The 24,372-nt window shown below is 54.3% G+C and overlaps 1 protein-coding gene across 3 annotated transcripts in view; it reads left to right on the forward strand.

Moving 5' to 3' along the window:
- ZMIZ1 (zinc finger MIZ-type containing 1) overlaps window positions 1-24,372 on the forward strand; it is a 222,102-nt gene that overhangs the window by 128,256 nt on the left and 69,474 nt on the right. For all 3 annotated transcript variants that reach the window (XM_080642496.1, XM_080642497.1, XM_080642498.1), the window contains exon 7: window positions 3,164-3,269. In XM_080642496.1, coding sequence (XP_080498622.1) covers window positions 3,164-3,269 — 106 coding nt within the window. The remainder of the gene's footprint in view (window positions 1-3,163; window positions 3,270-24,372) is intronic.

The following is a 24,372-nucleotide window of genomic DNA, read 5'->3' on the forward strand; positions in this document are numbered from 1 at the left end:
GAACCAGAACCCAGTCTTATGCCTGACTCCAAAGCAGTAGCACAAAGACCAGCCCTGTGTTGAGACTGGTAGCGAAGTGCCCTGAGGGGTTAGGGTACAGCCATGAGACTCAACATGGCAGGGCCCCTTACACACAACTGTGGAAATGGAGGTCATCCTCAAACCTTCATAGGAGAGGAACCTGAGGTTCAGAGAGGTTGTGTGACTGAGCCATAGGTTGCACAGGATAGAGGGGAGCAGGATTAGCGCACAGGCCCAGCATGCCTCCAGTTCCCCGACGGTTGGAGTCAGAAGGGGCTGGCTGTGTGTCTGGCCCCCCAGGGGAGCAGAAACCCTTCTCTGACCTCTCCCAGACAGCCTGTCCTGCTTCCTGGCCAGAAGGCTCACCACTTTTCAAAGCAACACACTCGCTTGAGGATTTATGTATTTGCCACATGACCTTGAGCACACCCCCTCTCTTGAGTCTGGGCCACGTGACCTTGAGCACACCCCCACTCTTGAGGTGGAAGAAGGAAACAGAGACCAGTTAGCACATCAACAGGAGCCTTACCTGGGCTTCCATTTCTCTCTGTGGCATGAGTGGCTGGATTTTCTGACCTGTAGGTCCTGGACGTGGGGTCGGGGTCTCAGCCAGCCAGCCTGAGGAGGGCTGAGCTGGGTGGGCCCTGCAGCCAGCAGAGGGCAGCAGCGCGAGGCTGCTTGCCACAGCCTTTGTGGAAGAGGGGTCTTCCTTCCATGGGACCCCACAGAGGGTGCTGCCCATTTCAGGGGGAGCAGGCCTCTGAAACACAACAGACTGCTCAGCTGGGCCCAGAAGCCAGGACTTTCCCAGGGTCCTCAGGCTGGGCCCAGAAGCCAGGGGGGCACATGCACACTTTGGGGTCACAGGGTCCAGCTTAGCACGTTGGGCCACACCTGTGTTGTGTGACCTTCAGTGAGGTTCTGCCTTCTCCGGGCTTCAGCCTCCTTGTCAGTGACTCTTCTAAAGGCTGGCACTCGGGGGACTTGGTGACATACTTCCGCTCCTCTGAAGGGTCCTCTGAAGGGTCCGGCCCAGCCTGCAGGACAGCCCTTGTACCAGCACCAGGCCCCTCTTGCTCAATTTAGCTAGTTTTTCTTTTTTTTAAACCAGAGCAACAGGATTAGCCAGTATTGGCCAAACAGTGGGACCTTTACCTTCCTGCCCTCAAACTAGGGCCTGAGGGTTCTCCAAGCCAGGCTGGTTGGAAGCTGTGGCCTTAACCCTTTGTGGGCTGAAAAAGAGGCCCTCTCTTGGGAAGAGTTGACCGTGCATGGGGCCTGGCTGCCTGGGGTCACATTCTGGCCCTCTCGTGGACCTTGGGCTGTTATTTTACCCTCGGTTTCCTCATCTGTAAAACAGGAAATAACACCCCCTCACGAGCCGTTGTAAGAATTTGGAGCATCTCTGCTTACAAAATGTCTACTCAGCCCTCAGTGCCCGGAGCCAACTCTCTTACTATACTGTTCGCCCGTGTTGACATTTCCCATAAACAGCCGCCTCATTGATGCTCCAGTCCAAACTGACTCCCTGTGCAGACTGCTCACACCCCAGGGCTCTCCTCCCTGGGGAGGACTCTGCAGTGTCTGTCTGTAGACCTGTCTGTCTGCCATAAAGAGTTAGGGGCCTTGTTTTCCTGCTTGAACATTGAGACTCACAGTGAGGATACCCCCGCCCTGGGGTGGCCCAGAGATTCTGGAACATGGTGTGTATGTGGGGGTGGGGGGAGGTTGAGAATCACAGTACAGGAGAGAATAGAGCCCATGAGAAAGAGGCCTGGGGCGGGGGCGGGGGGGACGAAGACCTCTGCATCAGGGGCTTCTGTTTGAGGCTGAGAAGCTGAGCAAACATTCTAACCTGAGAAAGTCATGTTTCCTCCTTACAGGGGGTTCCCAGGAGATGGGGTGGGGAGGCCGGGCACCATTCCAAGAGGCTCTGGTGGTCCTGGAAAGGGGATCCCCCGCTCTTCCCTGATTCACCACGGACACTCTCCAGGGTCTGCATTTTTTAAATGAAAGGGTCGGCCTAGATTAGTGGTGTTCCCACCCTTTTTAGCCCTAGAGTCCTTGTAAGGACCCCCTAAATAGAAAGCACATTATGGGGAGCTGTACTAATGGCCACAGGGGCCAGGCCCAACCCCATGACACCCTGGGGCCTTCTGAGGGCTCTGCGTGCCTCTGGAGCAGGTGGTCTCTAGGGCCTGACGGTGAGTCTCCCTCTCTCAAGGGAGAGCCCCACCTCTGGACTCCTTTCCCAGTCAGCCTGAGCCGCCCAGCTGCTTCCTGAAGCGACTCCATTTTCCAAGGTCCTTTCTTCTTAATAAGGAACCTAATTTGCCTGCTGTTAATGAGGAAGGCGGGCAGGAAGGAACAAAGCTGGCAGGCGCAGGACACCTGGGAGTGGGAGGGGAGGGAGTGGTGCCTGATGGCCGTGAGCCTGTGGGCCACTTGCAGGGCCCCGGGAGCACCCTGGCCCACCCTGCTTCCTGGGGACAGCCAGCCCTCCCTGGCCCTCCCCTCTCCCTCCTGGGCCATACTTCTAGGTTCACAGGAGATGGGTGAGACCTCCAGGCTCCAGAGACGCAGCTATTGGTGATGTTCTTACGAAAGCCGCCCGTGTGCGAGCCAGTGCTTGGCCCTGGAGACTGACCCAGGCCACGCGTGAGAGCTGTACAGTTTCTGGGCTGAGGTCCAAGGGGCTGCAAGGGGCTTGGCCCAGTGCAGAGCAACGCGGAGTGTAGGAGTGTCTATCGGGGGAAGCCTTGGCAGTTGGGCGACTCCAAGCTGAAGCTCCATGGGAGCCCAGTGTCCTAAGTCATCAGTGTTTCTCCTTATGGGCAGATTTGGATGGGGGGCGGGGGGTGTCAGTGGTCTGGGAGGGGACTTTGCTTGGAGTACGAGGGCAGCAAGGCCCCGAGACGTGGGTACAGGAGATCTATAATGATGGCAGGGAGGAGGTGGGCATGGGCCTTCTGGGGTCTGGGAGGCCTGGCATGGAAGATGTGCTTGTCCGTGTTTGCTGAGTGACTGACCAGGCCTCAGCCTGCCCGCCTCACCCATAAAATGGGCACATCTGCTCCTTGGGCTCAGAGGCCTGGGGTAGGCAATGACTCACCCCTGCCCTCCCTTCCCCTCTTGCTGGCAGGTGGTCAGTCGGGTGGCAGCTCAGCAAGGGTTCGACCTGGACCTCGGCTACAGACTGCTGGCTGTGTGTGCCGCGAACCGAGACAAGTTCACTCCGAAGTCTGCCGGTAGGTGACCACGGGGGCGCTCCACAGACATCATCGGGATGTGGGAGGGGAACTGGACTCTAACCCAGGGCTGTTTGCCACCCCAGTTGGCTGGTGCCTAGGTTTATCCAGATGTGGTGTGAGCCTCCAGGTGCAGCCAGGCTCAGAGCCTGTGGGCGAGACTTGTTCATTGTCTCGGGAAGTATTCTTACCTTCAGGGGCACTTCAGGGCCAGCAGGTGGTCCAAGGCACACCACACCCCAACAGCAGGTTAAAGGGAGCCGTATATTGTCTCATTTTATCACCACAGTGACCCCTGGGCATGAGCACTGTCATCATTCCCATTTTATAGATGAAGAAACTGAGGCTTAGAGAAGCTGAAGATATTTCCTCGGGTCACTCAGCTAAAAAGTGGCAGAGCTGGGATTTAAGCCCAGGTCTGTACTCCTGAGTCAGCATTCTTAACTCTGACACTCCACTGTAGTCATTAAAAAAATTGTTCAATAAAAATAAATCAGCACATCCAGGCTTCTAACAGGGACCTCACGGCCCCATCTTAAATAGAGGCCCTGAGAGGCAGGCGGCATTCTGTCTGTGAGGGCTCCACACCCACCAGGCAGGTACAGCTGCACACTCCCGCCATCCTCATCAGGGTACAGTGTAAGCTTTAGTCCTCCAAGGGCCTATCACAACCCAGCCCAGCCACCTGCTGAGCGTGTGGTCTCTGAGCCTCAGTTCCTCTCCTCAGGAAGGCAGGAATGACCATGTGACCGACCTTGCAGTGATCACTATAAGTTATAGAAAGATGTACAGCGCCAAGCACAGTGTCTCGCTGTTGTTAACATTCTTATCAAGTCAGAACAACTCATTGGAAAAAAAAAAAATCAACGATTTCTCCGTATAAGGATAAAACAGACGTTTTCTCTGAATTCCTCGACCAGGTCTTTGGAGTAGATGTAGAAAGAGCCTTAATGAAAACATTGAAAGGGCGTCTCGTGATGTGTTTTCCTAAGTCCCAGTCGCTTGAATGAGGGGTTGGGCTCCCTCTCATGTCTGCGGGCAGTCGTGCACCGGGTCGTGGGCACCTCTGGATGGTGGGGCAGGGCACGTTGGCCAGGAGCTGCTGTGGGATCCTGGGTGCGCCGGCCTGGGCTGAGAAGTCGCTGCTATATTGAACTGCTTGCCAGAAATGCTCTTGGAATCCCATAAGTGATGTCTGTTCCTGATGGAATCTGCAGTTTTCATAATAACTTAAGTCAATACAATTTTGACAAGGTAAAAATCGCTACTTATCCAAGAAACATATGCATCCTTGTCTCTGATAAGCACCTGCTTTGTGCAGGCACCTGGCCAGGGCTGGGCCTCATGAGAAACAAAACAGATACGGCCCCACCTTGGCAGACTTGCAGTCTGGAGCAGGGATTGGCGAACTTTTTCTGTAAAGGGCCTGGTAGTCAATAGTTTAGGCCTCACAGTCCATACGAAAGCAACCAAAGGCGATATGAATGAGTGTGGCTAGTTCCAATAAAACCTTTTTCATGAAAGCAGGTATAGGCCATGGTTTCCTGGCCCCTGGTCTAGAGAGAGAGAAAAGCACTGATCAAATAATCACAGATGTATGTGCATGTGCATTTGTGTATGTGTGTGTATGTAAATTTAAGCTGTGATAAGTGCCATGAAGAAAAATTCAGGGATGCCATGAGACCACTCGGGAGTGGTGGAAGGCTGAGTAAGAGTTGAATAGATGAAGAAAAGGAGGAAGAGCTTCTTCACAGGTAAAGGGAACAACCATCTGTGCAAAGGCCCTGAGGTAGAAGGAAGCATGGCTTTTGGCAGAACTAACAGGGCAGAGGCTCCAGAGCCCAGAAGCAGAAGTCAGCAGCAGTGAGAACCCATGGGGCCTGTCTTGAGGATTATGTCTTTGTTCTAAAAGTAATGAGAACATGGCTAAATTATCATTTTGCAAAGATTGTTCCAGCTAGAAAAGAACAGGTTGCAGGGGTGGGGTGGGGGGCAGGAGGGGAACTGGTTGATGGATTGCTGGGGACATTAGGACCAGGATGCTGGTGTCTGGACCAGGAAGGCTCCACTTCTTATGGATTTGGGAGGAGACAAGGGGATGGATCTAGAACAGGGGTGGGGAACATCTGGCACTTGGCCATATAAGGCCCTCGAATTTTGGCCCAAGGCATTAGGGCTGAGTTAATTAAGTGTTTGACCAAATATAGCAGGTTAATTTTTAAGTTGATTATTTTGCCTGGCCCTTGAATGATGTTATAAATATCCAAATGGCCCTTGGCAGAAAAATGGTTCCCCACCCCTTATCTAAAGGATAGGTCAAAGGCAAAACCAAGGCAGGAAAGCGTGTCAAAGGGTTAGGGGTAGGCAGGAAAGTGGGCTCCCCCAGAAGCCCCAGCTTTTCCCTGTCGGGGGGAGAGGTGATGCCATGCAGCCCTCCCTCATGGGTCTCTTATGGCCCTGCTGATGCGTGCTGGGTGTTCCCCGATCTTGCTGCAGCCCCAACTTTGTGAGACAGGGGGTATTACCTATACCTATGAGGAGGGAGCTGAAGCTCAGGGAGGCCTTGTGACTTGCCTGTTGTTGGACAGCTCTCCTCTGCTCTCCTTCCCCGAGGCTCTGTGGGTGCATGACCTGTGTAACCCACCTCTGGTACAGCTGTGGGGGTCCCCGTGGCCACCCTGCCCACAGCTGGGCCTGCCCAGGCCCCTCCCAGTCTGGTCTCTGCAGTTCTAGAACGTTCTCTGTCCTCAGAGCTCTTGCAGCCAGCGTGTGCTGCCTCTCTGCCCTCCAGTCTTTCAGTCTCCATCTGGGCTCCCACCACGTCTGATTGGCTTGTGCAGTTTTCACCTTCCCCGTCTCTCCCCTCCTTTCTCTCTGGGGGTCTCTGATGTTGTCTGTCTGCCTCTGTCTGTCCTTCCCTTCCCTCCACCTCTCAGACTTTCTCCTTGGTGTTTGTGTGTGCATGCATGTCTGTGTGTGTGAGATGGTGAGTGTGTCTCTGGGGTTGCATTAGGGGGCTTGTGTGTGTGTGCGTGCGTGTGCGTGTGCGTGTCGGGGGAACTGTGTGCATGTCTTTGTGTGTCTGTGTGTGTCTCTCCCCTTCTCTCCCTGCCTGCCTCCCCCACCCCTTCTCCTGCTCCATCTCCCTGACTGTCTCTCTTGTCAGGAGGCCAAGCTGGGGCCAGATGAGGGCTGGTGGGATGAGATCATGCAATAAGGAGCGGTGCTTTGTCAGGAGGGATGGCGCTGGGCTGGGCTGGCTGTGCTCGCCAGCATTGGTGGGCTCTGGAGCTAGAGCAGGCCTGGGGGCAGTGCTCTTCGTGAGTGAGTGAGTGTGTGTGTGTGTGTGTGTGTGTGAGAGAGAGAGAGAGAGAGAGAGAGAGAGAGAGAGAGCGCGCAAGCGAGCAGACACTGCAGCAAACCGCCAAGTCAGGCGTCTCCACGTGGGCCCCTCAGATACCCAGCCCCCAGCTCTTTGTTCTGGTGCAGCCTTTAGCCTGATGCTCGCACACAGGAGCAGGCGCACATGCGGCGGGCAGGAGCCTCCTCCCAGGGAAGGTCCTTGGGGTCCAAGCTGCTCCCTCCTCTGCCTTAGTACGGAAGGTCACCTGGCCTGTCCCCCAGGACTGCAGCATGCCCACCCACCCCCAATGCCACTGTGTGCCAGCCCGCAGCAACTTGGCAGGCAGCACAGAAATGCCAGCCTCCTCGGCACTTGAGCGAGCCCATGCCTGCTGGCTCCATGGGCGCCAAGCACCAAGCAGTCACCACGTCCACGGTCCCCATGAGCCCTCTGCGTGCCTCAGCTACTGTCCACGCTTGAGTGCCTCTGTGTCCCCTCAGCTGACCTCTGTAAGCAGCCCAGCAGCATGTTAAAATAATAGGAATGCCAGAACCCAAAGGATGGGGAGCCCGGGTCCAGAGAAGGGGGACTGCTCCTGGTCACAGCAAGGCAGCCAGAGCCTGGACGAGAGGCTAGGGTGCAGGGGCGTGTCCTCGTGCCCTGCCTGTCTCCCGGGACAGGTCAGTGATGACTGGGCTCTCATTTGGGAGATACGAGGCATGGGCTGTTGGCAGAGTGGCATGTGTGGAGAGAGCAGCAGGTAGGGGGGTGCCAGGGTGTCCGGGCAGCATCCTGGGAGAGGCAACCTGTACGTGCCTGGAGAAGGGAGGACAAGGAAGCAGAGAACTCAGGAGATAGGGGGCGCTGAAAGAGGCAGCCCCTGAAACCCAAGGAGAGGAGCTCAACATTCCTCAGTGAGCAGTGGAGAGGGTGGCTGTCAATCACCCGCCGTGAGCTGGAGGTGGCCCACAGGCATCTGAGGTCCTACTGCAGGTTAGCTGCCCACGTTTGCTCTCTGGGAGACTTCACTGTCCAGTCACGTGCCTGCTTTTCAGTGGGGACCTTGAACCCACAACTCACTGGTGGTGGCTGACCCGCCACAGGAGTGCCATGCTCCCCCATTGTCACACACTGAGCATTTCCCACCGTTGGACACACCCAGGCCCTGTGGGCATGTGCGTTTCCCACATCTATTCCAAGCACACCCTCACCTCCCAACACAGCCTGAGCCCTGGACCAGAAGGGGAAGCCCCACAAAGTGGATCTCTTGCTTGTGTTGACCAGCATCTGCTTGCTCCAGTTTCCCTGATGTGTTGACAGTGCCCAGGGGAGTGACAGCAGACCCTGGGAAGGGGACCAAGACACGCCCTGGGCCCTAGCCAGCCAGGGAGGTGAAGAATCAGGATGTGATGGGCCCTGCCTTGCTCCTCCTGGTCAGGAGGGGCCCACACAGGTCTCTGTCTGACCTGGAGCCCTCAGCCCCAGGGCTTCCACAGCAGTCCCAGGGCTCAGAGACAGACCCTGACCCTGGGCCCATGGTGAGTCCCACCTCCTTCAGACGGTTGGGATGGACCAGGGCACAGGCATTAGGGGCCAGCCAGGTCAGCTCACCACCTCTCCCCAGGCTCCTTAAGCAGGAGAAGGTGGGTCACAAACCCTCTGTCTTTGAAAACAATGCTTGCTCCCACCTGGCTGAACGAGGCGGTCAGACATCCACGGTGGTGGGACATCCCTGGCCTATCTCCACCTTCACACATCCCCCATGGCTTCCCTATCCACCCCCCCCCGCCACTTCTTGCCCACCCCAGAGCACACAGCCAGCCGCCTTCCCGTCACCATCACCGGGGAGGACAAATGGCCTCATTCAGGGACACCCTGCCAGATCTGTCTCTAAAACAAAGCTGTGCGCAGCTCTGCGTGAAAAACGGCTTGCGGCTGCCCGGCGAGCAGGCGGGATTGGTGGGTGCAAATTGCAGGGGATTTGTTAATGCCTGCGGCTCTCCCAGTGACAGTGGGCAGGCAGGCCCTCCCTTGCCCTTGAAATGCCAGGCCGCCTGGTTGGGCGCCTTGTCAAGGCCAGGAACAGACTTCCTCCTGCACATCAGCCCCCACCCCTCCTCATGTGAGCTCTGCAGAGCTGGGATGTGGGGGAGGGACCTGCCTTCCTTCCTCCTGCCCTGGCCCCTGCACTGCAGGCAGGTCCTGCTCAGGAAAGGACTTTGGACTTTATCGCCAGGCCCCTGGGAACTGACTTGCAATCTGCCCTATTTAATGGACCAAACCTTTCACAGCTCACCCCCTGCCAGTTCAGTTGGAGAGGCCACTGGGGCTCTGACAGCATGCCCATTTTATAGAGAAGGAAACTGAGGCTCCAACAGGGAAGAGACAGACCCAGGTCACATGGCTTCCCAGGGCTGGAAGCAGGACTTGGACCTCTGAGTGACCCTGAGCAAGCAGGTGGGGTAGGTTGTCGTGGGCCAGTAGCCCCTGGCTCTCCTCCCCTCCCCCAGCTCCCTGAGGGCTGAGGCCTGGGATCCAGAGGCCTTTTGGAGAAAAAGAACAGTGGGAGGAGTCCATGGGACAGAGGGTTTGTGGACACATGGTTCCCAGGCTAAGGAATTGGGGGGAGGGGTGGCTGTGATGGTCCCTGGGGTGTCCGGCGTGAGCAGCCAGGAGGGCGCAGTGCCCTGGAAGGATGAGAGAAGGCATATTTAGAAATAGCTCAAGTCCCCAGAAAAGGGAGCTGAGTGTTTCGGTGGCCACTCCACAGCCATTGAAAACGAGCTCTCCCAAGAATCTTTGCCATGTGGAAGTGCTCACGACATTCGTTTTTTTAGAAGGGAACAAAATGGGATGTTCTGTATGACTTCAACCAGGTACAAATACATGTAAGACATACATTTATGTAGGCACAGGAAACAGAAAATGGAGGGAACATACCAAAATGTCTACTTACAAATATTGACTCTCTCAGGTCAGGTGGGGTGACTTGATTTCTCACATTTTTCTCAGGGAGCACGGATTCTGTTTCTAAGCAGAAGCAGCAAAGGTCGTTGTAGGTTCTTCCTGAGTTTGGCTGGAGTTGGCAAGGGCGGGGGAGACAAGAGCGCCCTTGTCTCCAGGCCGGCTCAGCAGTTTTCCCAGTGCCGGCCTCGCTGGTTCCCCAGAGCCCGGGGCAGGCCTCTGCTCGCGGGGAGGCTGCTCTTTCCTGTCTCCAGGACTGCTGCAGGATTAGCTCATCGCTGGCTCCCCTACGGAGCCGGGCTGTGCAGGGGCAGTGCTGCCGAGGCCCAGCTGCTGCATCTCTGTTTTCCAGACCTGTCCAAAGTGAGAATGGGTGGCCGAAGTAGACATCCGCCCCTGGCAGGGGTGCCTGGGGGCCAGAACCCTGACAGGCGATGCAGAAGCCTCTCAACATGGGGCGCCTCTCTTACCTGCACTCAGGGACTCCTCGCCCTGGCCACATGATTGGGACCGGGGGCTTCAAGGGACAGGGCGGGATCGATGAGGCACATGGTAGGGAAAGGCAGGGCTGCTGGAGGAGCCCCAGTGAAATGATTTGTCTGAGTTTAGGTCCCACCAGGTGCAGACCCTGCGATGAGACTTATTCAGGGGGTGGTCCCAGAAAACACTGGCAGAGAAGCAGGGAAAAGAGATGGGGTGTGTGGGGGGTGGAGGGAGGAGAGAGGCTGGTGAAACGTGTGGTTAAACAAGCTACCTGCTGTGGGACCTGCAAGGAGCTCTGGGAGACTGAGTAGGACATATCCTCCTCAGTCTGAGAGGCAAGGGCGAGGAGGCATTGATCCAGCGTCGGGCGTCCACTGTTAGTTGAGGGCTGTGTGGGGTTGGGGTGTGGAAGCACCTTGGCTGAGCCACGCGCACTGTGAGCAGAGGGCATGAGGAGGCACCTGGGCTCCAGCAGCAAAGCACCCTCCCAGCACCAGTCATTGCATCCCAACCTCATCATCCCGCCACTTCCCAGTCCCACTCGTATTAGGGTCGTATATTCATATTGTTTCTCGCTCGTTTTGACTTCAAGATGGGCATTTTTAAAGGAAACTATCTTACATCACTACCATAACTGGCAGATCAGTGTCCCCTGCCCCAGAAACTGTCAAATTAACGACAATAGAGTCCGCCCTGTGTTGGGTTTAGCTACAGGTTCCGGTTCCACAGCTAGAGCCTGGGCCAGCTTTCCGCCCATTAAAAGCATGACAGGGCTTTAGGAATGAGACTCCCCTCCTTGAAATAGCAGCATCCCAGGCACGGGAGGAGAGCTGGCGTGGTGGTGGTTTCCTCACTGGGCCACTCACGCCACTCGGGGGGCCACATCCCCTAGGTCACACCTGAAGGTGCCTCACTCAGAGGACAGAGCTGATGAAGCCATGGGGGTCTGGGGGACACTCTCTACCTCCGCTCCCCTGGGCGGCGATGCCCTGCCCAACATCAGTTTCTCCTACCTTCACCGCAACAGGATGTGTGATGAGGTCACAGACATGAGAATGCCTCTTAAAATAAAAAAATATTAAAAGGGAGTTGCCTCTACATCCTCACCAACACTTGTTTGTTGATGTATTGGTGGTAGCCATTCTGACAGGTGTGGCTTTGATTTGCATCTCTCTGATGATGAGTCACGATGGGCATCCTTTCATATGTCTGTCGGCCATCTGTATGTCCTCTTTGGAGAAGTGTCTATTCAGGTCCTTTGCCCATTTCTTAATTGGATTATTTGTTTCTTTGGTGTCGAGTTTTATAAGTTCCTTATAAATTTTAGATATTAAGCCCTTATCAGATGTATCAGCCAATATGTTCTCCCACTTGGGGTTATAAACACACACTACAATATACAGATGATGTAGAATTGTATACCTGAAACCTGTATGATTTTATTAACCAATGTTACCCCAATAAATTCAATTAAAATATTTTTTTTTAAAAAAAGGAATTTTAGGACAAGGAACGATTAGTGTCTTGTGCCAGGCCCCTTTGCATTGAGCACAGGAGCTACAAAAGCATATAAAAGCACCACACACTGTCTCCACTCTCAGGGCTTGACATCAACGAATGCCCCATTCTGTAGGGGTGAAATGACAGTCATCCTACACCCAGCACAGCCTTTTACACGGACTTCCTTGTCCAGTCTCATGAGACCCCCAAGACAGGCTGATTCCCACAGAAAGATAAGGAGACAGAGGCTCTGAGGGATGGGAAGGTGGCCCTGGCAGGGGCAGAAGTGGGACCAGAACTCTAGCTCTCCTGCTTCTCTGCAGGTGTCCCTCGAGGCTGACAGCCTCTGGGGAGATGCAGGGCCACAGGGTTACCACCCTGCAGGCACCCATGTTGCCACCTGCAGCCACAGTGCTGCCTTTGGCTGCCCAGGCCAAAGGGGCATCGGGACAGAGGTCCTGCCAAAGCAGGCCCCCTGACCCAGGCTGCCCTGAGGTGCCATGGCTGCTCCTGGGAAGTGAATAAAGCCATGGGCAGCAATTAATTCCACAGAGCAAAGAGCCAGGTAAGAAGATTAAGGGAGCCAGAGTTTTGGTTTTAAGATGGAGCTTAGCATTCTCACCCCAGAGGAGGGATTTCATGGGATTCAAGGGTGTGAGAGTGAAATGGAGCAGGGACTTGGCAGAAAGTGGGTGTGGTGGTTCTGGAACTTTTTAAGCAAGCATTGCAAGCCACAGCCTTGTAAATACTTTCTGGGTGAGACAGACAGGCAGGAATTAACGATGGTGCAGGTGTCATCAGTCTTGCCTATGAGACTTACAGAGCCAGGGCATTTGGATTAGGAAAGAAATCTGATGATGATAGTAAATGTTTGATCAGCGTTTTTCCAGAACCAGGCACCATGTGGAGTATCCATGAACTCACTTATTCCACGTGGTCCCAGACCCATGTCTCCTCTTTTCACAGAGGAGGAAATGGGCTTTAGGAAGGCTGGGCAATTTAACCAAGGCCACTTGGCTACAAAGAGCAGGAATTGTGATTCAAGGAAGAATATCTGACCCTGAGGCCATAAGCTGACATGAGCAAGTTGACATGAAATCCTGGAAAAGGATGGTAATGGCTCAAGCGAGCTTGTCATGATTACCTGAAATACTTGAGGTAAAGATTTTTTTTTTTAATATACTTCAGAGAGGAAGGGAGAGAGAGAGAGAGCAAGAGATAGAAACATCAATGGTGAAAGAGAATCATTGATCGGCTGCCTCAGGCAAGCCCCCTTCTGGGGATCAATCCTGCAACCCCAGCATGTGCCCTTATGGGGACTCAAACTGTGACCTCCTGGTTCATAGGTTGACGCTCTCAACCATTGGGCAACACTGTCCAGGCAAATTTTATTTTTTGAGAAAGAGAGATAGTAAGGGGAAGAAAGAGGGAGAGAGAGAGATAAAGACATTAAGTTGTTCCATTTATTTACGCATTCATTGGTTGATTCTTGGATGTGTTGTGACCGGGGATTGAACCTGCAAACTTGGTGTATCAGGACGACACTCTAACCAACTGAGTTACCCAGCCAGGGCCGGAAGTGGAAACGTTAAGTACAGTATTTGATGATGATTTGTCCTTGTCGGTGGGTTAAGTACCCACCCATCTTTGAGTTCATTCAGTATTCATGGCCCCAAGGTGGTGAGTGGCAGAGCCTGGCACAAAGTGAACATTCAGTACATGTCAGCTCTTACTGCCGCATTTCCTGGTCGGCCCCAGTTTCAAGGATATTTTCCAGAAACCCTTCATCTGTTTTATAGAGAGGAGCCGTAATTAAAAGCCCGGACTCCGGAGCAGCTTGCCTGGGTGTGAGTCCCACCCAGCCCTCCACCTTTCAGCCATGTGACCTCGGAAAAGTCACTTCTCTCCCACAGTCCCTTCATTTGATAAAAGGTGATAATAATAATGCCTACATCATGGTTAACGTATATACAGGCTTAGAATAAGGCCTGGTGTCTAGTAAGTGCTGTATACATGTTAGCCATCTTATTCCCACATATTGGCACCCAGACTTCCTCAGGATGCCTGTCCTACCTGGAGGTAGCTGAAAACCCTGTGCCTGATGCTGTGCCGTGGTGTGAGGTTTGGAAAAGATGGCACCTGTTTTGGTAGGTAGGGCCAACGTAAATACCAACCACATTCACCTCCAAGTGAGTAGATGAGTGGGATCCTATTAACTCGGGCAGGATACAGCCCCTTCCTGAGGCTCCAGGCCAGAGCCCAAGGCTATCTCCAGGATAGCACAGGCTCACGTGGGGGTAAGAGCACCTCCTTTCTCCCAAGCAGAGGAGGCAGGAGAGGAGAGAGCTGAGGGAGGCTGCACAGGGCAAGCAGCACCTGTCTGTGCCTCGGGCTGGGGAGGTTTGAGGGCCTGTGTCTCACCAAGTCTCCCAGCAACCCTTCCCAAGATTCTTTCAAGAGAGAAAGTCATGTTTAAAGTGCTGTCTCTTGAGCTCCTTCTTCATGCCAGGCACTGTGCTGGTTATATTATGAACATCAGCACTGATACAATGGCCCAACCCATTTTATAGATTGGAAACTGGCACACCAAAAGATTTATTAACTTTCTAAAATAACTCAAATCCTTTGTGTAAGAAGGCAAGGAATGAATGAGTAGATGACTCTGAATGGATGGCTTTATGCATGGCTGAGAGGAGGAGGCAAGAAGCAAGAGAATGAGGAAGGAAGGGTGTGGACCAGGATGGAAGGGCCTGCCCCAACTTCAAATACTTGCTCCGTCTTCTGGAAACTGGGTCTCAGCCTGCGGGCCTTCAGCTTGGCTGACCTCCACACTTCCAGTGGCCCTCTGCGGTCTACTGAAATGGGGCTGGTCTCAGGACATGCACAACCTGGGGGCAGCATGGGACAGGGGTCCAAGCTCAGGTTTCAGGATCAGGCTGACTGGTCTCGGCTTAGCTCCATCACTTCCATGCCACGTGTGACTGCGGCCAATCCTCCCAGCCTCACGCAAAATAATGGGTACAAAGTACTTAGCACAAGCTGGCATCACAAAAGGGCTTCGTACGTAATTGTTCTGATTCTTAAATCCTGCCTTGCCATACAGGCTCTTAGACCTACTTGCTGTGTGGCTTTATGCAAATCACTTCACTTCTCTAAGCTTGGGGTCCAGCCCATCTACAATCCGAGTCTCCTGGCTGGAGAGGCAGTGATTCTGTTTCCGTGGCAACCCATCTGCCTCTCAAGGGACCATCTGGATCACATCATCCTGGCAAGGTGCTGCCCAGGCAACCAGGTGTTTGTGTTTTGCAGTGGAAGCCCTGCATGGTGGTAATTCTCCTCACTGGGGACAGGGTGGTGGCCACGCAGGTGGCTGGAAGGAAGCATGGCCACCTAGGCCAAGTCTGCCCTTGCTATTCCTGGGCCCAGAGAGAAGCAGACCCCAGAGTTCAGGGCTCTGGCCAGTGACTTTCCATGAGGAGCTATTTATTACCACTGGCTTCCTTATATTCCTAAGCGCATTTCCTGGCTTGTTGAGGCTGGCCAGGTGGGAACCGGTGCCTGGGGCTGGGCTCCTGTAGATAATTCCAAAGGACCCAGTTTCACCTGTTTGGGATGAAGAGCACTATTGTATACAGCAGGAAACAGGAATTACTGGGGGCGGGGGGCAGGGGATTAGGAGTCTGCCTTTGAAACAGGCACATAATTATAATGCCAGCAGAAACTCGGTGCAAAGGATAAACTACTTCACCCTTCCACAGTGGGGCACGGGCATGCATTTATATGCTGGCGTGGTGATTGGCACTCAGGGAACACTCCAGGAGCTCACAGACCTGGATGTGCTTAGGGAAAGCATCAAGTCAACAGACCCACATGAGCAAAGCGGGGAGCTGAAGAAGAGGGGCACCTCCTGGGCCAGCCACTCCCAGCAGTAAGCGCCCAGCCCCAAAGGGTTGGAAAACCGAGGGTCAGTGCAGGGATAGCCCCGGTCCACCGTCACCTCACATAGGAGAGCCCCTAACTCTCCTATAGGGAGAGCCCTGTCCCCTTTTCCAGATGGGGAAACTGACACTCAGAAAAGTGACAGCCATGCCCAGGGTCCCAGCAGGGCCAGAGCAGGAATGGGTCCCTCCGCCTTCAGGGTGCTGCTCTCCTGGTGGGCTGGCTGCCAGGGAGCTCCGAGTCCTGGGAGCCCGAGGCCTCTAAGCTGAGCAAAATAGTCCTCTGCCTCTGTCCTTCCCTCTCTTCCCCTCTCCCGCTCCTTGTTTCCCTCCCCCCTCCCCTCTTTCACTCTCTCCCTCTCCTGCCCCCTTTCTTCTCTCCCTCTATCCCTCCCTCTCTTTCCTTCTCTTGCCTTCTTTGCCTTTGTCTCCCCTTTCCTCTCGGGACTGCAGCTCAGCTCTGCCTGGAGTCCCCTGCATCCTCTGCCTTGGGCCCCAGGCTCACTGTCCACAGATGCCCCGATCTGCCCCAGCCCAGGCCTGGACTGTGCCCCAGAAATGCCTGCTGCTGCCCCCTCCTGAGCACCCTCAGCTGAGGAAGTGACATAATTGCATGTATTGCCATTTCCTCCAGGCTCCGTGTGGTCTTGAGCCCACTCTCAGATGTGCACCCCAGATGTTTAGAATCGTTTCCTCCCAATTAAGCGTCTGCCCGGAGGCCGGGAGGCAGGGGCCCTGTGTGTGAAGGGCTCACGTCTGTGAGATGGAGTTTGGGAGAGAGAAGATGGGAACGCGCCCTCCCCATGCAGACAGCAGGCAGGAAATGGGTGTGCTGTTGTGCTCCGTGGGGAAGCTGAGTGCAGGCAAGTGTGGCCAGATAGCCGGTTGCTTGGCTGTGAGCTGCTGTGGAAGTGAGGCTCTTGGGTGGTCTCCGGGGGAAGACTGGTGTGCCACCCCCGGGGGACAGGGCTTTTGCATCTGGTTCTTCTCCTCCCACCCCAAATGGAGAGAGGACTGTGTGAGAGAGAAAATAATAGGAGAGGAGGAGAAAGGCACTGCCTCGCTAGATAGAGAGGACAGAGGGTGTGGAGGTGGCCTTGCAGGTGACGGTCTGTTTCCTCCAAAGCACTGTTGTCCTGGTCCATCAAGGCTGGGCTCTGGGGTCCGGGGTCTCTCCTTGTGCAGAAAAGGCTGCCTCAGCTCAGTGTCACAGACCCCCATGTGCTCACAGCCAGGAGCTGACTCAAGGAGCGGTGGCATTCAGGAGAAAGGCCCTGGCTGGCTCTGGGGGATCCAGCGCCCCCAGCAGAGCAGCCTCTGTGCAGGGGACCACCTGAGACCACACAAGACACGTGCCCAGAACTAGCAGGGCTTCCAATTTGGCAAGAAAACTCGGGAGGTTTTTTACGTCATTGGCCACCTCTTGTTTGAGACCCAGCGCCGGCCAGTCCAGCTGTGGCTGCCACTGGCTCTTGGGTGGCCGTGGGAGCAGGGACTTCAACCTTGGGGACCAAGGCAGAGACAGGTGGGCCGTGCCTGGTGGGCGGAGGAAGGGTCCGTCTGTAGAATACATGGGACTGTGTCCTCTTCCTTGAATACACAAAGAGACCTCATGTCCACTCAGCAGGGGAGGACCGGGACTGAGGAGCACCTGAGTGGGTCTGGGGGTGGGGAGGGGCAGGACCCGTTAAGGTATAGAAAGCACCTGCATGGCAAGTGTCCAGCCATGGAGGTAGGCCACGCTGGGCTTGCATCCTGCTCTCCTGCTTTCGAGCTGTGTGGCTGTAGGTAACTGACAACACCTCTCTGAGCTTTAGCTGTGGCAGGAAATGGGGCTAACCATACCTCCCTCCTAGGGTTGTTGGTGTTGAGGATTAGATGGGATGGTGTGGGGGAAGCTGTGCCCTGCACGTTGTGAAAACTCGTATCCATTTGCCACATCCAGTCACTGAGGTGAAACTATTAGGTAGAGAATACATCCCGCCAAAAAAATAGCTGTGAGAGGAAGAAGGCTGGGTTGGGGAGGAGGATGCTGTGTGCTGGAGAGGAAGGGGAGGCAGGAGGGCAGTGCCTTTGGGAGAACAAGAGGCCTATGATAAGTAGAAATAGTAAGTATTTATAGTAGTATTGTTTTTATTGCAGCTATTACTCTCTGGCGTGGAGGTCAGAGTGCAGAGGGCCTTTCAGGATCACCTGGCCCAACCCCCTACTTTTATCTGAGAGGAGATTGGCACAGAGAGAGGGAGCAGTCATCCCAGTGTCCCTCATTGTACCAGGATGGGGCTGGCATGATAAAACACACGAATACTCTTCCCAATACTACTAGTACTGGTACTCCCAGGACAAGCTACTATTATTCTAATACTGCCATGCTAAACTTCTAATACTCCCATTATTCTACTACTACACCTAATCAATTAAGGAGTTAACTTGTATTGAGTCCTTACTTATCCTGGTCCAGATGCTGGGCAAAATACTGCAGATACATCTTCTTCTTTCATCTTTGCAAAGATATTAAGAAAAAACTGATACTCATAGAGGTTAATTACTTGCTTAAGGCCACACAGCCAGCAAGTGGCAGGGCTAGAATTAGACCCAGGCAGTCCTGCTCCAGACCGGCACACTTGGGTACCAGGTCAGACCACCTCCCAAAAGGAGGCAGAAGGCCTAAGGCTTGACAAGCCCGAGTCCTGGATGAATGGAGGCCTCATGCATTCTGGGAGCAGAGCTGCCTTGTGAATTAGCCCAATGGGCAGCTGCCTCTGTCCTGCCTTGTCTCATGAGCCCTGAAATTCCACCATTCACATGGTTTTCTGTGGATTAAAGTACTTGTCCTTCTGTAAGTTAGCCTTGTTCATTCGCTCACAGCTCAGTGAGGTGCAGTGAGGCCAGGTCCCAGATTTGGGCAGGCCTGGCTTCCAGCTCTGGCTCTTTGCAAGCTGAGTGACCCTGGGCCTGTCCCTTCGCCCCCCAACAGTGGGATCTTATATCTGCAGACGCAGCTCAGGGCCTCAGAAAGAACTTCGTCCATCCACTCTGGAGGCCAGTATGTCAGGAGGGTGCGTCTGCCCTGCAGCATCACTCTAGCTCCCCTGTGACACTGAGGGACTCCTGGCAGAGCCCCAGGTGCAATACTCCTTGTAGATGAGACCCTCACCCCCAAGACTCAGGCCAGAGGTGGCAGGAAACCAATTGACTGTGTCTGGAAAAGGCCCAGAATGCACAGGTTATTCAGCCACTCATTCAGCAAACAGATGTGAGCACCACGGTGCCCTGGGCCTGTGCTGGATGCTGGGCAATATAAGCGAGGCGGCTGTAGCCCTTGTCTTCCAGGAGCTCCAGACTTGGAATAAGTGCCCTTCGCCCGTGATGTAATTCTTGATGGGTTCTACAAAGGCAGGTGGAGGGGACCAGGAGCCTGCGAGCTCACTCAGCCCTGTCAGGAAAGGAGGGAGGGGAGTGCACCGAGTGATGACAGATTCCTGATGATGTAATCATTGGTGGCTTCTACAAAGACAGGTGGAGGGGGCCACGAGCCTGGGAGCTTAGAGAAGTCTTTCTTGAGGAAATTACCTTAGCAGGAAGGCTGCAAGGAGAAAATATGCCCAGAGAGGAGGCTAGAGAAAGGCATTCCAGGCAGAGGGAACAGCATGTGCAAAGGCCCCAGGTGCAGAAGGAATGTGGGTTCAAATTTCCTCTCTACGTCTCTGACTTGGTGTCCCTTATGCAACATGCTTCTCTCTGAACCTCAGTTTCCTCACCTTAAGAATGGGAACAGTGACACCAGGGTTCCAAGCCACTTGGAGGTTAAGGGATATGAAGGTGCTAGTTCCTGGCACTGCTTCCCTGAATGCCTACCCAGGCAATCTGGGGACTGCCTCTTGGCTCCTGGCTTCTCACCACCCGAGGTCTCTGTCAGTACTGGTTGTTCCTCAGTGCAATTAGGTAATTAGGCCAAATTCAATTACACACCACACTCCCGGGTCTGTCTGGGGCCCGAGGGGTGCATGGGCTCCCCTTGCTGAGGGGGACCAGTGTTCCCAGGGCTGCAGCTTTCTACCATGCATCCCAGAATATTGCCTGCATCCCAAGTGGGGAAACTGAGGCAGTGAAGAGGCCGTACTGCTTGGCCCCAACCATAGCATCATAAGGGCTGAGATCCCAGGGCTGATTTTTTTTTCCTTCTTAAGAGCCTCAACCCACGATGCTGGCCATGGCTTGCCCTGCCTTTCAATTCATCAAGGGTGTCTGGCTCCTCATCCCCCTGGAAAGGCCCCCAGATTGAAGGGGCGGGGGGCAGCTCCCCTGCCACTTTTGGATTTGTGGCAATTTCCCTTCCCAGCTGCAATGCTAGCACCCAGACACTGTTCAACTATGATTGGCAATAGGTTTTGAGGTAGAGCCTGCCTCCAGTGAAGATGAGCAAACCAGGGATTATAAATGCCTTTAAGGAATTTGTTGGAGGCACCCAGGCAGGAGCAACCCAGGTTGAGGGTTGCAAAAGGGCCCTTCCGAAAACTATGCATGAGACTTCCAGGGCCTTGAATGCTTATGGAAATCAAACTTGAATTTGAAACTTGATTCTGAGAGTACTGGGGAGCCATGGATGGTTTTAGACAAGGGAGTGACATGATCAGATTTGTCTTTTAGAAAGTCTCAGCAGGCAGAGGAGGAACCTAGGGGTCAGAGGCCAGGAAAATAGTTTGGAGGCTATTTCAGGTGTCCTGACAAGAGACGGCTGGACTGGCATTGTGCCACGTGGAGAGGGAAAGGATGCCTGTTGCCCATGTCATGCTCAGGCCACCCATAGGCTGGGCCTTGAAGAGCACATGGTTACACGGAGTTGTTTTATGCTTGACTCTTGAGTTATTGCTTCTGGAGATGGTGCACAGCACCTTTTTTTTGTGAGGGGAGGGGGGATGGAGTCTTAACTTTGGATTCACTTAACTCGAAAATGAAAGTGGTTTTATGGGATGTTTATTTCTAACCACAAAAATAATATATACTCCTTGTAAACAATTAAGAAAATTATTAAAAAAGTGAAGAATAGCTGAAATCCCACTACTATGGGATAACTTGGTGAATAACCATTATTCAACAAATATTTGTTGAGTACCTACTATGTGCTGGGTACAGAGCCACTGAGGATATAGCAGTGATCAAAACAGACAAAAATCCCTGCTCTTATGGAATTCATAGTGCACCAAAAATGGTATGCCTACAGACGCACTGCCAATAAATTGACAAGAATGGGAGCATAATGGGCCCTCTACTTTGGAACTGGCTTCTTTGTCTTAAGAGGGCTACATGTGTCGTAGGCATCTTGTCTGGCCTGCTCCGGCCTCTGTAGGAAATCAGTGAAGGTCAGCTCAGGAGTGACACTTTCTCAGCCAGACTTGGGGAGACCAGTGCCCTCAGCAGCCATTGAGATCCAGCACCTGCACTACATGTCACTGGGGGGATGGGGTGGTGGCTATAGCCCAGAGAGAGGTAGTGACCTGCTCTTCGTCACACAGCAAGTCCCCCAGTCTCTCTCGCAGGCAGAGTCTATCTCAGTTGGGTACTTGGCGTCAGGCAGAGGAGTGTGCTGTTCCCACCTGCCAAGTTCAGCTCTGCAGATCCTGATTTCAACATCAGGCCTCCCACTCTTGCCCTGCCCTGGCGGCCACTTTGGATTTTCCCCAGACAGACATTCCTACATGGCCTGTCTGCTCAAGTCCAAAGCCCCAGGGAGTGGGGGACCCCTGGGCCCACACTGGGGATAAAGGAAGCCACTGGATCCCTGGGCTGCCATGGCCTGGGAGCAAGAGGCTGGGAGTGAGCAGGCCTTTCACTATCCAGAGAGGAGGGTGGGGAGTGCACCTGGTGATGCCAGGTTCCTGCTGAGCTGTAATGGGCTTGGACGTTTGTACGCCTTCTGTACTGCTGCCAAGAACATACTGAGGAGCTTCGGTGTGCTTCTCCACCACCCTTCCTCTGCTCGTACCAACCATAGCACCCCAAAGCAAGTAGAGGCTCCTAGGGAAAAGTGCCGGACACAATAGGCCCTGCAAGATTGGGGGCACAGTGGAGTCAGATGGGCTCCAGCAACCACGCGACCCCAGTGTGGCCCCGAGCCTATACTCAGCTCTGGGTCAGACTGTGTGTGTGACCTTAAGTCCTCCCCCGCCCCTCCCTGCTAAGCCCCGTTTCTCCCTCTGCAAAGTGGACGGCATCCTCCTGGGCCTGCACGAGCCTTTGTCTGGGGAGTATCAGGAGTGGAATTCGGCTGCTCCAGCCCAGACGGGAGGTGTGCTGCACAGCCAGGCAGTGAGACAGACAGACAGGCAGCTTCAACAGTAAAGGAAATTGCCTTTCCAAATGCAGGGAGCTTATGTCAGTCCAACCCGGGGGCCATCCGGAAGCCCCTGTCAAAGCTGAGTCCTGGGAGAAGCAATAAAACCCCAGGACTGCTGAGGCATGGACATTCGAGCTGCCTTGCTGTCCCTGGCCTTCAAAGGCGACTCCAGAAATCAATGGGGAAAGATTCATTAGAGGCCTGGGTGTTGAGCTCCCACCACCTCCGGCAGCCCCTTTGTTAGCTGGCCGGAGCTTCCTGTCTGAGCAGGCTGCCTCCACTGAGAAACAACCATGTTCTTCCAGACAGCAGGCTGGGGACCTGGTCTCTGGGTGGGCAGGCAGGGGAGGCAGGGCTCACAGACCTTGCTGCTCACTCTATTCGTTCCTGACTCCCTCACTCATTCAGGCAGCAAATAGCACACTTCTGCCTGGCATATTTCAGGGACTGTTGAAATAACCTGTGCAGAAAGGGACAAAAGTCATTGTCGACAGGGAGCTTGCCTTCTGGAAGGAAGGCACAGGGAACAAGAGAAGTCATTCACCTACACCAGTCGTAGTGTGCAGGCAGAGCCCAGTCAGGGACAAGTTGCAGAAGGGTGGCCAGTGTGGCTGAGGAGGGCTTCCCCGAGAAGGGGTCACCTAGCGAAAGCCTGCAGGAGGCAGGAGGAGTCTGGGACCTGGAGAAGAGCTGCCCAGCAAACCCCTGAGGGTGCATCTGGGGCGTCGGCAGCCAGAGGGGAGCAAGGCGGGAGCAGAGTAACCCAGGGAGGAAACGAGGTCGGGAGGTGAGGGCCAGGTCACTAGGGTCTTGTGGGCGATAATAAGTACTTAGGTTTTGCACTGAGCGAGCCAGAGCCGCTGGTGGAAGGGATAGGAGCCGAGGAGGGATGTGCTGCAACTTCCATTTCCACAGCGTCACCGTGGGTATGAATTGCTGGGCCTGCCATGACAAAGACTCACAGACTTTAAACCACAGAAACATATGCTCACAGTTCTGGGGGCCAGACATCCAAGATCAAGGTGCGGTATTGGCCTGGCCATGCCCCCTCTGACTGCTGTAGGAAGGGTCTGTTCCAGGCCCCTTTTCTAGCTTCTGGTGTCCCTGACATGTGGCTCCTTGCATGACATTCTCCCTGTGTGCATGTCTCTCTCTCTCTGTCCAAATTTCTGCTTTTTATAAGTCCACCAGTCATATGGGACCAAGGGCCACCCCAACAGCCTCATTCTATTTCCAAATAATGTCCCAGTTACAGGACTTCAACATCTTTGGGGGACACAGTTCCACCCACAACAGCAGGCTCCCAACCTCTGGAGAATCATCGCTGTTATCTCCTTTCGTCCTTCCTAGTCCTCCCTAGGACGAACCTGGTGTTAGGTGTCCTCAGTCCCATGTTACAAATGAGGAGGCAGAGCCCCAGGAAGCCTGAGTGACTTGTCTAGGGCACCAGCTAGTCAGCACTTGTTTCCTGAGTCTCGGCCTCCAAACCCAGGCCTGTCCCTTCCCTCCACAGCTCGTTAATAGGGGACATGGACAGTTCCTTCCTGATCCACTCTAGCCCCTGTTTGCTGGCTTCTCTGCCCACATGACACCCTGGTGGCTGAGTGGCTGCGGGCATCCCAGTGGCACGGGCAGACAGCCTTTGGGGTGGCCACCTTCCCAGCTGAGCACGTAGAGAGGCGGCAGCTCTTGGAGACTGAAGCCACCTCAGTGGCCATTATGTACCTGGTTCTGGGGTTGCCTTCCCACTCCTCTCTCCTTCAGCCTGGCAGGAGGCTTTCCTGGGCCCCCAATCACCTTGCAATTGTAGGGCTTCTCGGGGGTGCGGAAAGGAGGTGTGGGGCAGGGGTGAGTTCTGTTTTCTTAATGGAATGAGGATAAGATTTGGGCAGAAGCCAAATGCAGACTTCTGGGAATGCAGTCTGAGCTTAGGACGAGGGCCCTGGTAGCGGGTAAAGCAGGAGAGGGGAGGGGTACAGTGAGGAGGAGAACCCCGGAGGGTCTCCTCTTCCTTGTCCCCCAGCCCACCTCAGGTGGAGTCCCAGCCAATCCCGATGTCAGGTGCTTACTAAACACACAAAAAAAAGAAGCACAAGGAAAGGAATTATTTCAGGCTGTGCAATGTGTGCTGGAAAGAATATAAAAGGAGTCGGGGCGCATCTGTCATCACAGCCCTCTGTGTGTCTGTCGGCCTCTCTGCTCTGGGCCTCGGAGCCCATCTTGGAAATGGGGGGCTTTGGTTACCGTGCAACTTGCCGTCCGATTGCTGGGTAGTTTAAATCGTGCAGTGGGTGGTGACACCTCTCCGTGCCTTGATGATGTTGTCTCTAGAGTAGAAACAATAATCACACCTTATCAGAGAGGGTTGTTGGTGAGGACGGCGTGTTGATACTTGGAAAGTGCCTGGACCCGAGCCTGGCAACCAGCAAGCACTATGTCGCCGTGGGTTCTGCGTTATTCCGGACAGAGCAGAGGCCTGGATCCGGCTTCGGCCCATCTCTGTGTCCCAAGTGGGAGTGTGTCCTCCTGCTGTCCCTG

This window comes from Plecotus auritus, assembly GCF_963455305.1.
Source record: "Plecotus auritus genome assembly, chromosome: 9".
Classification (NCBI taxonomy): domain Eukaryota; kingdom Metazoa; phylum Chordata; class Mammalia; order Chiroptera; family Vespertilionidae; genus Plecotus; species Plecotus auritus.